General features: G+C 31.5%; 1 protein-coding gene across 1 annotated transcript in view; it reads right to left on the bottom strand.

Moving 5' to 3' along the window:
• LOC118195509 (sortilin-related receptor-like) overlaps window positions 1-16,408 on the bottom strand; it is a 195,337-nt gene that overhangs the window by 29,544 nt on the left and 149,385 nt on the right. The window contains exons 35-37 of the mRNA XM_085813545.1: window positions 13,078-13,176; window positions 7,207-7,350; window positions 6,861-7,111 (exon numbers count right to left, since the gene is read on the bottom strand). Of these exons, the coding sequence (XP_085669671.1) occupies window positions 6,861-7,111; window positions 7,207-7,350; window positions 13,078-13,176 (494 nt within the window). The remainder of the gene's footprint in view (window positions 1-6,860; window positions 7,112-7,206; window positions 7,351-13,077; window positions 13,177-16,408) is intronic.

Below are 16,408 nucleotides of genomic sequence, written 5' to 3'. Positions count from 1 at the left end.
AAATTTTGGTAACAAAAGCCTTTTGATTTGTCTGCTTTACAGGCTAAGATTTCTGACTGCAATCTCTTAAAGTACCTAAAGTTTAGTTAAAAAAAAACCATTGTTTCAACTTAAGACTGCTATTTTCATTATCTCCAAGCAGAACAATTTAATGATCTTTTGACACTTTATAGACAGGTTGAGCTGCTTTTATATAAGTTCTAGATGAATTCCATTTAACAATCTAGTTTCATCTATATTGAAAATGTAGCAACAATTGTAATAATTGTTTTCACAAATTTTTTGTATCTAAGTAGGAAATACAGATGTAACATCCTCAGTCTTTGCAACTGTATTTATTATTTTCACATAGCTTAGTTCAGTCCTAAACTTAAATTTTTAAAGCCAGCTGTTGTTAGCTGCAAAATTTCGAATCTTTTTCCTTATATTTAATCACTCTTTTTTCTCTTTTGATTGCAGTCTTTTCAGCAAATAACCAAACAATTTTCCATTCCAACCATTATATGTGCATTGCAATATCAGATGTAGATATAATATTAATCTTGCTCACAATACTTTTCACCTTTATGTGAAGCAGTCTATACTGCAGATTTCTTAAAATATAATTTGCTTGCAATTCGCTTTTATTAACGCATGCTGCCAACTTTCTTCCTTTCAGCCAAGATACACTTTTTGGGATTTGTTTGCTTTTGAACCGTAAATTTTAAATGTGTATTAATTAAAACTCTTATTGGGCATATAAAGGAATAATTACATCATTAGTCAAATCCCAGACTAAACAAAAAATAATAATATAATAAGAAGTTTCCCATTTTTACAGATTCCTATTTTTTCATGTATTAATAGCTTCAGTTTAGGTTTATGTGATTATGGCAAAGCTTCGAGGGCTATCTGCCTAAGGATCTGCCTTCCTGGAAGACTCAATCTAAGGGAAACTGGCTCGTATACAAATTACACATAGGGAAAACAGGGTTCATACACATTTCTGCACATGGAAATTAAGTACTTTTAAAGACTTTTAAGGACCATTAATGAAAAAAATTAAGGATCTATGAGCAAATGGGAACTGAATAAATTCAGTTAATATAATCCATGCCTTAATTTCACTTTTGTAATATCAACCTAAAAATGAAATAGATTCCTAAGTAGTATGCATTATTAATAAACATGAATTAATTAACATAATAAACATGAATTAATTAACATAATTATTAATAGGTTTGAGAAAAAATAAACTTTATGCAATTTATTGAGTAGCATTAAAATTTTTAAACTTATAATAGTTGACATATTTGAAACTAGATAAGTGACATTTATGTTTTACTAACCGTTAGCTTTATGTTGATTTTTTTATGTCTCATTTTGTCACATACTTGGTCAGTCCAGAGGTTTAGTAAATAGCAGGTAGATTTTATGTCAAACGGCATAGGTTGAAATGAGAAGTAAGATCATAATCAGCATGATTCATAACAAAAGGCTGAATGTTGTCCCTCTGCTGCTTGTCTATACAGAGACCTGCTGATTGGAACAAACCTGAAAGGCCTGATGTAGGCACGGTTGACAAGTGTTGAAAGTTAGTCAAGCTCTGCTTAATGTAGTTAATGTCATAGCTTTGTGTAGAGTTCCAGCGGTTGTAACCCAGTTAATATACTTTAAGATTACAATAAGCTATTAAAGCACCAGAGGTGATAAACTGTTTTGTATTATTTTAAGTCTCACTAGAATCAAAGAATAAGTTTTACTTGAATTTTTACATTTTTTTAATTTTATCTTGTGACCACAGTAAGTATTAATGAAAGGAAATAACTCGCTTTAATATGTAAAGATAATTTTTAAGAGTATGCAGTTAGTTATAAATAATTAAATTAGGTAGTTTGATAACCTTACTCATTATGGATTTACAAATTACACATTAAAAGCTACAACACATTTATGTCTTGTAACAACAACACTCAAAAAATATTTATCCATTATTTTAACTTGAAGCTTTCCCATTTTGGCTACTTTATATCGATTTCTTTCTCTTTAAGCATCTCTTCTAACAATTAAAGATTTGTCTCAATATGCAAACCAGTGCTCTCGCTCGTTTCTGCGTGCTTTATGTCCTAACTTGCCAACCTCTCCACAATGTACCTATGTGGGTTTACTTGATCTGGTAAAAGTTAAATAGTCCAAAACCCTGCAACAGACGTGAAGAATATTATCTCTATGTCTGAAAGTATTTACAATATCAGACAAAAGTTTAAATAAGCTTCTTATTTAAAAGGAACTTAGACCATAAAGGCATTTTTTGATGCTAACAAAATCCATTACAGCTCACGGTGACATAATTAAACAAGAACAGTTTAATTCAAACTAAAAATGTGGACTAGCGGTCAAAGATTATACAATTTAATTTGGCTCAGTAACTCTATCATATGAGGAAATAGAAATGGGAAATTATAGTAAAGGCTCAAATCATAAACAATTGGGTAATTTACATAATAATAACTGTACATATTTTTTGAAGAATAATTTTCTTTATGTATTCAGTTCCCTTCTTCAACACATTTCCTTTTCATTTTAGAATTTTTGGATTTAATTAAGGATTTCTGTTATTCTAAAAAACACTAAATGCATTTAGAATTTATACAAAAAGTGGCTAATTTTATTTCTTTAGTAATATGAACATTCAGAAGAAATATGAAATATATATGGTAAAGGCAGGTTACAGAGCTGATGTGGCAGAATTTTTAGAATTTAGAGACACACCGAACACCAAAATCTAGAAATGGCAAAACTTTTAGAATTTAGAGTAGACATTGGAAGCAGAAATTAGAAGGGCACTAGGCAGCAGAATTTAGGATGCACAGAGATTGCATCAGGTGGGGAAAATGTGTACCAGCTCTGTGTTGATGCATTAAGACATATTAGATGAATCTTTTAAATTGTAAGTTTTCAATTTATTTATTAATAAAAACATCCCTATCTATAATGTCTGCCCATGTGATAAGATTAGAAGCGTTTTTGATATTTTCCATGCTTGTGTCTAGTGAAAAGTAGAGAAAATAAAGGGAAGATAAACATGTTAAGATTCTAGTACAGTAAGACCCCGCTTAACGCTGTTTCGTTTAGCGCTGTTTCGGTTTAGCGCTCTTTTATTTCAACCCGGGGATTCTCCGAAATTGTGCGCAGCGCTAGGTTTCCAAATAACATATCCGAAACAGTGTAGTTGTGTTTCTTTCTTGGTGGACGCATTTTTATCATTTGAAACATTTGTTGACATTATTGTAAGTTTAAATTTGTATAATACTATAACGATTAATACAGTGACAAATATTATGATCTTTAGTTTTTATCATGGGTGATAATAAAAAACAAGAAAAGAAAGCAACCAGAAAAAGCATTTCACTGGAAACTCAAATGCAAGTGATTAGAAGATTAGATTCTGGTGAACGTCAATCTCAAATTAGCGCTGCATTGATTTTGGCAACTTCAACAACAATAAGGACAATTCTTAAGAATAAAGAAAAATACTGCCATCGGCAACTGCAACTACGTCAAGCTCTGCAACTAGAATTACCCGTTCTAGAAATAACATTATAGAGGAAATGGAAAAACGACTGTCTATATGGACTGACAACGAAACTGAACACAATATGCCATTAAGCCAATCTATCATAATGCCTTCTTAACAAAAAGGCAGAAAATTGGAAACCCAGAATAGACTGAATGATCTGACTGAGAATTTTATTTGTTTTTAAAAGTATATGCGTTTATATTGTTTTTATTTTTGTAAGAAATAAATGTTTGATTTTATTTTTATTAAAAAAAACATTATTAAATTTAATGCCTAACCATTTTTTATGCGTCTTCCCCAAACCCCATTATTTACATGTTAAGATAGCCTCGCTTAGCGCTGTTTCGCATTACGCTCTACTTCGATGGAACGTATCCCCCGCGTTAAGCGGGGTCTTACTGTATCAGAAGTAAAACATTCAAATATTATGTTTTCATTGTTCTTCCAGACATTCTCAAAAAAGTAAGAAATTCATTGCAAACTTTCTGTAAAAAACATGCATTATGTGTTGATACCATGGAGACATTTTTCATTTTGTCACATATTTCTCAAATCTTCTAGAATCGTAGGTCTATAAATCTTGCCTTCAAATCCTTCTAAACTTTCCAAGCTGCAAATGTCTAAAATCTTAAAGAAAAATTATCCCTACCAATTCCGCAACAGCAAAAAGTCAGAAGTATTTTGGAAAAAAAAAAAGGGGAGGGAAAAAGTGTAAAATTAATTTTATAGAGAAAACTGGTGCATATTCTGAGACAATCACATGGGAAAAATTCTTTACTATGAAAAATTAAAAAGAAGACATTTTTAATTAATTACATAGCTAATTTTGCTTTTGCTAAGAGATTTTTCGTAAATTGTGCTTTATAGCATTATACCTTATTTATTTTTCAGATTAAAAATATTGTATAAGTTGCCAAAATGAAACTTTATAATATGACAGCAAAAAATAATAATGTTTTATTTTAATCTTATTTTTTAAATATAATTTCAATATATTACCATTATTTTAATGAAATTTATCAATGTTACGATGTTTAAAAAAATCGTCGAAAAATCTCAGATCTCGGAATTAAAAATTTTCTATAGAAGCTGATCTTAAAATCGCCAAACTGTTGATAAGTCGCCAAATTTAGAACCGTTTAATAAAAAAAATTCACATCCCCAAAGCGAAAAGTTGTTTAAGAGCTCTTTATTAGAAAAAATGAATTTCGAAATGCTTATGTTTCACTTCTTGCTTAGAAATTCGAGTATTCCATCATTTATATTAGAAATAGAAACAAATTATAAACCATGAACCCATTCAAAAGATAACTATATATGTCAGTGAATCGCCAAAAATATTCCTCCAAAAGGCTAATTCACACTTGAAATGGCAGTCGTAAAAACAGACAGAAATTTCAGATGATTAAAATTAAGGATTTTCTAGGGATTTTGTCGAAAATTAAGGACCAAAAATTGATTCCAAAAAAATCTAAGGACTTTTAAAGACTCTTAAGGACTGTACGAACCCTGGAAAACCATGAAACACTCATGCAGCCAGCCTGTTCATGGGATTCGAACATCAGACTGAACTACCAGTGTTCAGCAACTTTACCACTTGGCCACTAGTGGGTGCATTAACAATTTCATTTTGTACTGTTTGTTACAATGTACTACACAAAGCACCTTTAAATTTCTAGGAATTATAATCACATTTACAAACACAATGCAAACAGTTAAGGCTACACATGAAGGAATCATTGTTAGGATCAAAAATCAGATAATACCCATTAATATTCTGAAGACATACAAAGCAAAAAAAGGAGCTACAAATAATGACACTGTAAAACCCAAACAATAACTTCCCCACAAAGGAAAGATGGCAGTAAAGTAATTTGGAATGTTTTCATTCAATGTTAATAAATTCATTATGTTGAACTCAAAATTAGTATCCTTTACATTAGAGTTATTTAAAGTTATCAATATAGAGATTATACATATCTTCTAAAAATTTTCCTGCAAGTTATATACAAGACAGCAACAAATGGATTTAATTAAAAGTCCACAATAAAAGTACAGGTTTTTTAACATAATTGCTAGGATTTCAGCAGTAATCTTATGATTTTAGAAATAAGATTTAACTATGATTTTAGAAAAATAATCAGAATTAATATATTGGCCCAATTCCTATTGAAGTACTGATATATTACCCAATATTAATAGAAGAGACCTGCTACAGTGTATTTAGGTAAGATGCAAAAATCACTCCCCCCCCAAAAAAAAAAACACCTCTTTCCAATGACATAACTTAGACGATATTAAAATGTAACAGAAGTATTATCTTCTAATAATGTGTCTTCTGTTATCATGGTGGTATCCATTACATATATTCATTAATACACAAGCAGATAAAACAACTGCTAGTTTTCCATAATGGGGTTGTCATTAAAATTCATGTTTTAATTTCACTGACCACATATAATTCAATAATTTTCTACATTTACTACAGAATACAATGCAATAAGTAAAAACATCATAAAATTTATCTTGCTTACTATTAAGAAGAAAATGAGACACATGTATGAAAAAATATGGATGCAAACCATTCAAGAAAGCAGGCATGGTTTTATAAAGAAATACCAAGTTCTTGGAGAGGGAGGAGTCATTCATTTTGCAAAAGAAATTTATGACAGTACCACATCCATACTATTATTTTTTGGTAGATTTAAAGTTATCAATAATTTGAGGAAGGAAAACATACAATACAATAACTCTTTATTAGTCCCCTTTTTTAAGAAGTGCAATTTTTATTTATTTTATGAATCTATTATTACTTAAATTGTGAACTTTTTATTATTTGCAAGGACTGAAGCATCAACTTCTCTGTTTTTTTTTTTTTTTTTTTGAAAAAAATTATAATTTTCTCTGACCTTCTTCAAAAGCTTTTATATCATTCTCGACTTTTCAAGATTTTCCACGTAAATGAATACTGCATAAGTATCACAAAGAAGACAGAATGAATGATTCAATGGAATTTCTGATAATTTTTTTGCATAATCTATATATAAACCACTTATGAAGCACAATAACTATACTGCACTTTATTTAATCTCAAATCATGGAAAGTAAATGAATATATCACATATACTTACAAATAATTTTAAACATAATCATTATTAAAAAATTATTAAAAAATAGAACATCATTTGCAACTTTAAAATACATAAAACACTTAGTGTTAAGAAATATACTTCAGATTTCACTATGGATAGAATCACACAGTCTTATCAACTGTCACTGTAATAAATTCTGTAGAACAAACCTTATATCCTATATCAGAATCTACAGAAGAACAAGATGCTTCCCAAGTAATTTTCATGAAACTTGTTGTATCCAAAGCTACATTAAGATTTCTTGGAGGAGCTAATTTGTCAAATTCTGTAGATGCATAAAGAACGTTCTCTGCTGGACCTACTCCAAGTGGACCAACAAGTCGAATTCTTAGGATGTATATTGTGCAGGAACTAAGATTTGTTAATGTATAATTGGTATCAGTAGTAGTTCCACTTATTTCTAGAAAAGAGAAAAGATGCATTTTTTTAATTCATAAAAAAAAAAAGTTTCCTGTAGAAAAAATAAATGCAACAAAAAAGTAGGTACTTGCATACCAAAATCATTTACTTCTGGGGAAAATACATAGATACCATAAGACCACTGACTAGCTCTCTTGTCATGTGGATGAGTCCAGAACAAAGTAATAGAACTTCCATCCACTTTATGCTTGACATTAGCAACAACTGGCAGTGGAGTTCCTATTCAATAGTACAACATAGTCTTATCAACTGTCATAGAACAGGAATATAATGATCATCAACAACAATAACAATAAAAGTTTCATATTTTAACAGTCGCCCAAAAGGGTTTTTTATCCTCTCGTTGAGCTCACACTTTAATAGTCTGCTGTTACACTCACTCCTGTTAACCCTTTTCTTTTTGTCTTTTCAGCTTTATTATTAAGCATAATTTTCTTTATACTTATCCATATACTACAATTCAACAGCAAAATTACAAAATTTTTAAAAGCAGCATAGCAGTATATGTTTAGAATTCCTGTTGCAGTGTAAGTGTTGGCATGCTCCCCCCCCTGTCTTTTTTCAGTTCACCATATCAATGTTCAGCTTTCAAACTAAGATGGCTTTACAAAACTTTCTTTGGCCTTTTATTATTAACAATGTGTGCATTTACTCTATTTATTAAATATCACATTCCTGGTGCTTAAGCCACATAAAATTCGATTCAACAGCAAGATTACAAGAAATTTATGAACAGCATATCTTTAGAACTTCCAACAGACAGTTTTGTGCACTGAAGATAAAAATGTTTTATTTTGTAGAGTGCTGCTACTGCTTGTTTCGAAATCGTTGAGTTTATTAATCAAAAATTCATTAAAGTTTTATAAAATATGAAATAGATAATAAAACAAATTCAAAATTCAAAATTCTGTCTCCCAAGTGTAAACTTTCAGGTGAAAGACTAACTATGTTACTCAAAGTGGGAAGGCTCTAGGTACTGTTATTTTTTCACAAAGTATACATACATTCGTGCATATTCCTCATTACTTAATTTCTTCAAATATAATACAGGGTGATAATGTCTGGTGGCAAATATTTGAAAAGTGATAGAATGGATTTAAGAGGTTTGATGAAAAATGCCGTTTTGCGAATAATATCCCAGCGATATAATGGATTTAAGTGTTTTGCCGCAAATGCCATTTCGAAAATGTCCCTTTTGGGTAAAAACGTTTATTATAAGTATCTAACATGAGTTTTAAAGCACTAAAATTGAGTTATTCTTGTACTAAAAAAATGGATACTAAATGCACTAAACTTTTATTATGAAAAATACTTTCTTTTAACAATGATTTATTTTTATGTTAAAAATTAACAGAATTCTAATATAAAACAGGCAGCTGTAATTTAAAATAATTTCTCTTCTTCCCTCCCCAAATGTATATTGTGTAAGATAAGAAATAACCTTTTCAATTAAATAATAAAAAATTTTTTGAGAATGACTTTGAATGTTAGAATAATATATATTTCACAACAAGGAAACTAGAAATTCTTTATTTAAAAAGCTTTATGCTGAAAATAAGAACCTGCCAAATTTCAAACTAAATTTCATGTTTATTATGAGATTTTATTCACAATCATTAAATTTTTATATTCCCTATTTTTGAACATGGGCATAAATAAAAATAAAATCTCAAATCTACTTTCCTTCATTAGTACCATTAGAAAACAATATAATTATATAAGAGAAGGAGAATGTAATTTTTAATTGCAAAAGCCTAAAATTTAATTCATGTATATAAAGTAATAAGTATAGAATTTTAAGCATAGACATGTACACTAATGCTAAAAATTAAGCAATTAACAAACTTTTTTGAATTTTTGAAAAAATCCTGTTCCTAAACTCGAAATTATGTACTCAAATAATAAAGAATCATTATTTGAGCTCATAGCTTCCACTTTTGTTTTTTGTTGCGACCATGATAAATACAAAATGTGGTTTGTCACTCCGTTTTTACTTTGTTTACAGACAATAGTGTTTATTGTACTATAATACTACTACCATGTATTATAGTTCCATAAACTTCCACAATTTAAATAGATTTTATGAGCAATGCAGTAGAATAAGTTACCATTAAAATCTAGATGACAGATTGAAGTGAAGAATTATTGGTACAGTACACTACCGATTATCTGCGGATTTGGGTGGCGCGGCCGCCACAGATAACAAAAATCGCGGATAATCCGAAAAAAGCTAAACACGGGTATAGCAAATTCCAACTTTGAAAAATCGTTTTATGTACAATAAAACAAACAGCAAAAAATGTTTAACTGACGCTTAATATTTTAGTATATTGCTCAAAACTAACCTAAAATGAATTTTGTTAATGAAAACAAAAAAGTGCTTTGTACTTACGAGAGGCGTCAAGGATACACGGAAAAATTAATACATATGTACTATTTTAATACTGTAATGTATTATGTAATTACAAAAGCATAACTGTAAAACTACACCTTTTTGAAGAAATCAGTAATTTGTGTTTGCTTCTTGCTTTGGAAGCATTATTTTCTCTTGATCCAAGATTGCATTTTTCGTAGCGTAAGTTTTTTGGCTAACTCCGCGTTGTCTTGTTTTTCCAAATAGCTCAGCAGTCCGTCGACTTGTTGCAAAGCTGCTTCGTGAGTCTTCTGCATCTGCACAATGGGCTCTTCTTCATCATCCTTCATTCTTGGTCTCTCTCCTTGCTTTCTTCACAATTTCGGCATCTGTCCAGCGTTCGAAGCCAGGTTTGTTGACATCACACTCCAACCACTCGTTAATGTTTAAGACTTCAACGTTCTCACTACCCGGAACTGTTTTCACCATATCGGCAAGAGTTGCCGTGGGCGTGTCTTATTCTCTTCTTCACAACTCAAAGGGGTTAGGTTGTTGTTGGCTTCAATATTAGGCATGAATTTTCTCCATGATTTTATGAGGGTTGACGGTTTCACAGAGTCCCACGCAGATTCAATATCGTAGATGCTGTCCAAGATTGCATAATGTTTCCAAAACTCTTTCAGATCATAACCTTCTTCAATTTTGGTCATTAGCAGCTTGGTTCAGCATGTTCTCTTCATTGTCGCAATGACTCCTTGGTCCATGGGTTGGATTAGCGCAGTAAAGTTTGGGGGGAGAAACTTTGCAAAAATTTGTCCATCCGAAGACTTTAGTACGCTTGTTGCTGGGTGAGAAGGTTCGTTGTCGATCAATAGCACAGCTTTTTCAGGCAGGTTTTTTGATTTAAAATGTTTACGCACATGAAGAACAAAGATTTTTTCGAACCATTCTGGAAAAATGTTTCGGTTCATCCAATCTTTTTTTTTTTGGTTAAAGTAATCAATGAGCAAATTTTCTATCCTTCTGCCTTTGAAAGATCTCGTTTTTTTGGACTTTTTTGAAGAAATCAGTAATTTGTGTATCAGTAACACCTTTTTGAAGAAAATCAGTTCTCAGTGACAACAAGCCTAAAGTTTATGTCCACTGGTAGCGTTGCTGCAAGACATGATAATGATCCTTTCCTTGCTGCTTTTATAACCTGCCACTTTACTTTCACTTTCAAATGCTAAAGTGCGAGTGGGAAGACATTTCCCCAAAAGTCCCGATTTGTTGGCATTGTAAATTTGTTCAAAAGATAGCTCTTCTTTTAAACCAAATTCTTCAAATTCATGGTGGAAATCGTCGGCTGCTTGCCGGTCACCACTAAGTTTCTCCCCATGAAGTCCAATTTCTCGAATTCCATGTCGCTGCTTAAAACGAGTCAACCAGCCAGAAGACGCATCAAAATTTCCTTTCAGGCCTAACAACTCAAAAAAGGTTTTTGCCTTCGCTGCAATGATAGGACCATGTACAGGAGTACCCTCTTTTCGAACTTGAGCTAACCACTCTGTCAATGCCGTGTCTAGCTCGTCAAAGGTAGAACCCTTCATAGTTTTTCGCATTTTCATTGCAGAAGCACCGTCCGACATTGATGCAAAGTTCACAAATTTGTTGTTTTGCTTTAGAATGTCACGCATTGTTGTTTCTGCAATTCCATAATCCAATTCCATCTGCTACCTTGTAGCGCTGTTTGCTACTTTGGAAATTAATTCTAGTTTTTGCGCAGTCATCAACACAACCTTCTTTCGTTTTCCTGACATTTTAAATCGGAACCACACAAAACCAAAGAGCACTAAACACAATAAAAGATAAGAAATTAACTCCGACCGGTTCGCAAACACTATCAGGCTTAAACTAACAATGGCGAGTGGGAGGAAGTGGTCGTGTCTGTAAGATTAAGACAAGAGAGGGCGGTGGAGCGGGCACTGCAAAGGTGAGTAAGAAATCACTTACTCATCAGAGAGGAAGGTTCTGAGAATGCCGCGGGGAAGGTTCCAAGAAGCCCTGCCATAACTAAGCACGATGTTAGCAAATTTAACGTTTCACCCAGTTTTGTGAATATTTTTATTTTCTTTGTTTTACGATTGTTAAAAAAAAAAAAAAAAAAAAAAAACTTTCTGCAGCACGGATAATCGAGAGTCTACTGTATCGGGCATCCAAGAGCCATGATACCTGATGAAGATTGGTACTTGGCATTTTTAATTATGTAGAACCGGACTGTTATAGTCTCACAGCTCTCTGTTGTCACTAGAATATTAGTTTTAAGAATTACTATTTCTAAAAGGTTCAATGAGAGATGTTCTTCACCCAGAAGATCAGTTGTTTGCATCTTACTCAGTTTCCCACACAAAAGATAGAAAGGCAAATATGGTGCACAGTATATTACCTTTTGACCCAACTTCAGCTGGCCTAATTTCTCTTTTGTAACAAGTCTAGATTTAGGATAGAAAATGATTCTCAATGCACTTTTATCTGGAAAGACTTCTGCTTGAAATTAGTGCTATTCCTCTAATATTAAAAAGGGAGTACTGGGCAGCAGATGTGTCACTGTCTGGGCAGGCATCATGTTAAAAGGTTACACACCATTCTATTTGCATAAAATAGGCTCACTGAGTAAGAAGTATAGGGGAGAAAAGGGGGGGGGAAGAAAAAAAAAGAGAACTTAAGAGTCCTACATCAGATTTTCCAGCAACACAGCTAGCTGTCAGTTCTTTTTTAGGGATGACAATGCTCATCAACACTGAACTCAAGTAAGAGATGAATATTTTCAAAGTGAGAATGTTCTGCAGGTAGACTAGGCAGCCCAAATCTTCTGATCTGAAACTGAAATGCATTTTGGAGAGTTACTACAAGTCACTGTCTCCAAGAACCATTCAGAAGTTAAAAACTGTTCTCGTGCAGGAATAAGTGTAGCTGAAACAGGGATTTGCCCACTGTCTTGCTAACAATATGAGGACTTTCAATGTGACATGTATGTTTGAAACAGGTGATCATACACCCTATTACTTTCATTTTATGCACCACATAAAATGTCAGTTTAGTGTATTCCTGCACTCATGAGTATAACTCATAATTATGACTGGGTATTTTCACTATTGCATGGAAAACATTGCTGTTTTATATTAATCTGTACTCATACCAAATTTTATTACATTCTGTACCATATTTTTTTGATAAATACAGAAAACGGTATTTATTTGCTTAATTTTAAATGTAACTTTCAAACTACTCAGAAATGACCACAAAATTTAAGAATTAACTTACATCTGAAAACTGCAATCTACATGAATTTTAATTTAAAAATTACTAAACTAATTATTCTCAAAAATATATTTATATTAAATAAACAAAAATATTATTCTAATTAGCTGCATCAGAGTTTATGTGTATATGGCTTATCTACTTCAGCTGGAACTTGTTTTGTTGCAGCTTTTCACTCTTCATGTTAATTTCATTTGTGGTTACAACACAACAGTAGTTTCTAAATCATTTTAGATTTAAGAAAGGCTAGCTAAGTACATCATAGAGAGTTTGGACATTCCCAAAATACAAACCTTTAGTAGTAACTTCAATTTTTTCATCAGGTCCAATAAAACTTTCCTTAAAGGAAAATATTCGAAATTCATATTTTGCACCTGGTGCCAGGTTGCTCACTGGAATAAATATGAAATTTAGAAATAATAATATATAATATACAAAAAATATTAATACACTGCATATAAAATACAGTCAAACTTTTATTAACAGACCCTCCTCCTTAATGGATAGCTCCTGAATCTTTAAACCCTCAAAGTAGGAGATAACTTCACTGTCACTTAATGGGCACTTATTGATAGTCCATTATCCTATGAATATCTGTTAATGGGATATTTGACTGTATTACATAATTAATTTTTTCTAATACTATTAATGCAAATAAATGTTTAAATTTACCTATGATCTGAAGGAAAGCAGCTTAATAGCGTGGGCTTCCAATATTAATGACTTATGTTGTTCAATTCCAAATAGCAAAAAACTGACAACATTTCACTTCCCCTGTTCATAAATGGTGCCAACAACTGCACTGTTTAAGCACAAGTTTGAATTGCAGAAGGTATGGATGCTTGCTAATGTATACTTCCATATTTAGAATGAGGGCATTTAAAAAATTGTTTCAGCCAAAAATCTACCCAAGAGGTTGGTGGTAGCAAAATATGTACAGCAAAAAGTGTGATGAGTCTATGATGTTCTCTGATAATGCGACCCTACTATTAAATTTCAAGTTAACTCATTGGTTTGATAGTTTGGATTGTTTGATTATGGCAAAGCATGCAAGGGATAGCTGCCAGGGATGCCTTCATGAAGGACTTTTTAAGGAAAAAGGCCTTCTATCCATGTTACACATGAGGAAAACTATGGAAACAGCCATGCAGTCAGCTTGTTTGACTGAGATTGAACCGACGTCGAACCACAAGCATTCAGCAAATGACTTGGCCATTTATTTGATGAAAATGTTCCTAAAGGCAACTTATAAGCATTTTCTATTTTATGCCTTAGACAAATACAGCATAAGAAACTCATTTTACAGCACTGAGTTATTTTTAAATCTTAGCCCTTTATCTTTTATTAATTTTAAAATTACATCATTATCTAATAAAATTTGTTTCCCTAAATATATTCGGAAATTTTCATATTGTCATGACAAAATTCTCTAAGGGCTGCATTTTTTTCTCTGCAGCAATTATAAATATGGGATATACATGCAAGTCAAAATCTGAAATACTTCAGCTTCCAAACTTATCAGATAAAGGATACATAACCTATACTTATAATATGCACTTGGCCTTCCTCTAAATATGATCATTATTCCATTCAATATTGATTTCTGTCATAACTCTAGTCAATCAAATCGGATACACTGGATTTAAAGTGAATAAAATCAAGTTTTCGTTGCTATTTAATTATTCGTTGCCACTTATTAACAATGATTCAAATTAAATGAAATGTAACTATATTAACCGAATAAAATTTTGAATTTATGAATGCAAAGCTTTACCATAGCTCAAAACAGCAGCAAGTATTGGGGGGGGGGAATGGAAATGTAAAGATTGCTCAGTCATGAATATTAATACCTACTTTTTGCTGAGAATTGTTTAATACTATTACGGTTAATTTAAGCAACAGTTCTTTTCCAGGGTTCGTACACATTTCTGCACAAGGAAATTAAGTACTTTTAAGGACTTTTAAGGACCATTAATGAAAAAATTAAGGACCTAAGAGCAAATGGGAACTGAATAAGTTCAATTAAAAATATTATATCTATACCTGAACATGAGTAGGATGCATTATTATTAAACATAACTTAATTAACGTAATTATTAATATTTTGAGAATAAAATTAATTTTATGAAATTTATCAAGTAGCATTAAATATTTTACACTCATAATAACTGGACATATCTGAAAGAAGATAAGTGACATTTTAGTTATGTTTTTCTAAGAGTTAGCTTTTTCTTTTTCTTTTTTTTTTTTTTAATGTCTCATTTTGTCACATACTTGATATCAGGATATCAGTCTAGAGGTTTAGTAAATAGTAAGTAGATTTTCATGTCAAGCACCATAGGTTAAAATGAGCATTAAAATCATAATCAGCATGATTCATAACAAAAGACCGGCTGTTGTCACCACTCCTTCTCGCCTATAGAGAGACCTGCTGATCAGAACAAACCTGAAAGGCCTGATGTAGGCACAGTTAGCAAGTTTTGAAAGTTAGCTGACCTCTTTCTGATGCTGTTAGTGTTGTAGCTTTGTGTAGAGTTCCAGAGGTTGTAACTCAGTTAATATACTTTAAGGTTCTATTAAGCCACTAAAGCATTAGCGGTGATAAGTTGTTTTGCATTAAGTCTCACTAGATGCAAAGAATAAGTTTCATATGAATTTTTATATTTTTGTGTTTTACCTTGTGACCACGGTAAAGGTTTAACACATAATAATTTACATAATAATAACTGAACATATCTTTGAAGAATAATTTTCTCTCTCTTTAAATATTTAGTTTCTTTTTTCAATACATTTCCTTTTCACTTTAAATTTTTGGGATTTAATTAAAGACTTCTGTTATTCTAAAAGACTAAATGCATTTAGAGTGTACGGAAAAAGCTGCTAATTTTTATTTCTTTAGTACTACGAACATTCAGAAGAAATATGAAATACATATGGTAAAGTTTGGTCACAGAGCTGGTGTGGCATAATTTTTTTAACTTAGGGACACACTGAACAACAAAATCTAGAAATGGCAAAACTTTTAGAATTCAGAGCAGGCATTGGAAGCAGAATTTAGGATCCAAAGAGACTGCGTCAAGTGACAAAATGCCTAGCGCCAACTCTGTGTATGATGCATTAAGACATATTAGATGAATCTTTTGAATTGTCAGCTTTCAATTTCTTTATTAATAAAAAAATTATTTCTACAATGCCTGTCTATATGATAAGATTAGAAGTACTTTTGATATTTTCCATGCTTGAATCTAGTGAACAGTAGAGAAAATAAAGGGAAGATAAAAATGTTAAGAAAGCGATTCTAGAATCAGAAGTAAAACATTCGAATATTATGTTTCATTGTTCCAGATGTTCTTCAAAATGTAAGAAACTGTGTGTTACTACCATGGAGACATTTTTCTGGAATCTTTTAGAATCGTGGGTCTATAAATTTGCCTTAAAATCTTTCTAAACTTTCCAAGCTTCAATGTCTAAAACCCTAAAGAAAAATTACCCCTGCCAATTCTGTAACAGCAAAAAGCCAGAAATGATTTTTAAAAAAATCGGAGGAAAAAAGTGTGAAATTAATTTTATAGAGAAAATTGATGCATTTTCTGAGAATTCTGATCATTATGAGAAATGGGAAAA

Source organism: Stegodyphus dumicola, chromosome 3 (assembly GCF_044657685.1).
Source record: "Stegodyphus dumicola isolate Sdum_Otavi_A_Nest chromosome 3, ASM4465768v1".
In the NCBI taxonomy this organism is placed as follows: Eukaryota; Metazoa; Arthropoda; class Arachnida; order Araneae; family Eresidae; genus Stegodyphus; species Stegodyphus dumicola.
Note: the sequence above shows the minus strand (reverse complement) of the source record. Positions and strands in the feature narration are given on the sequence as shown.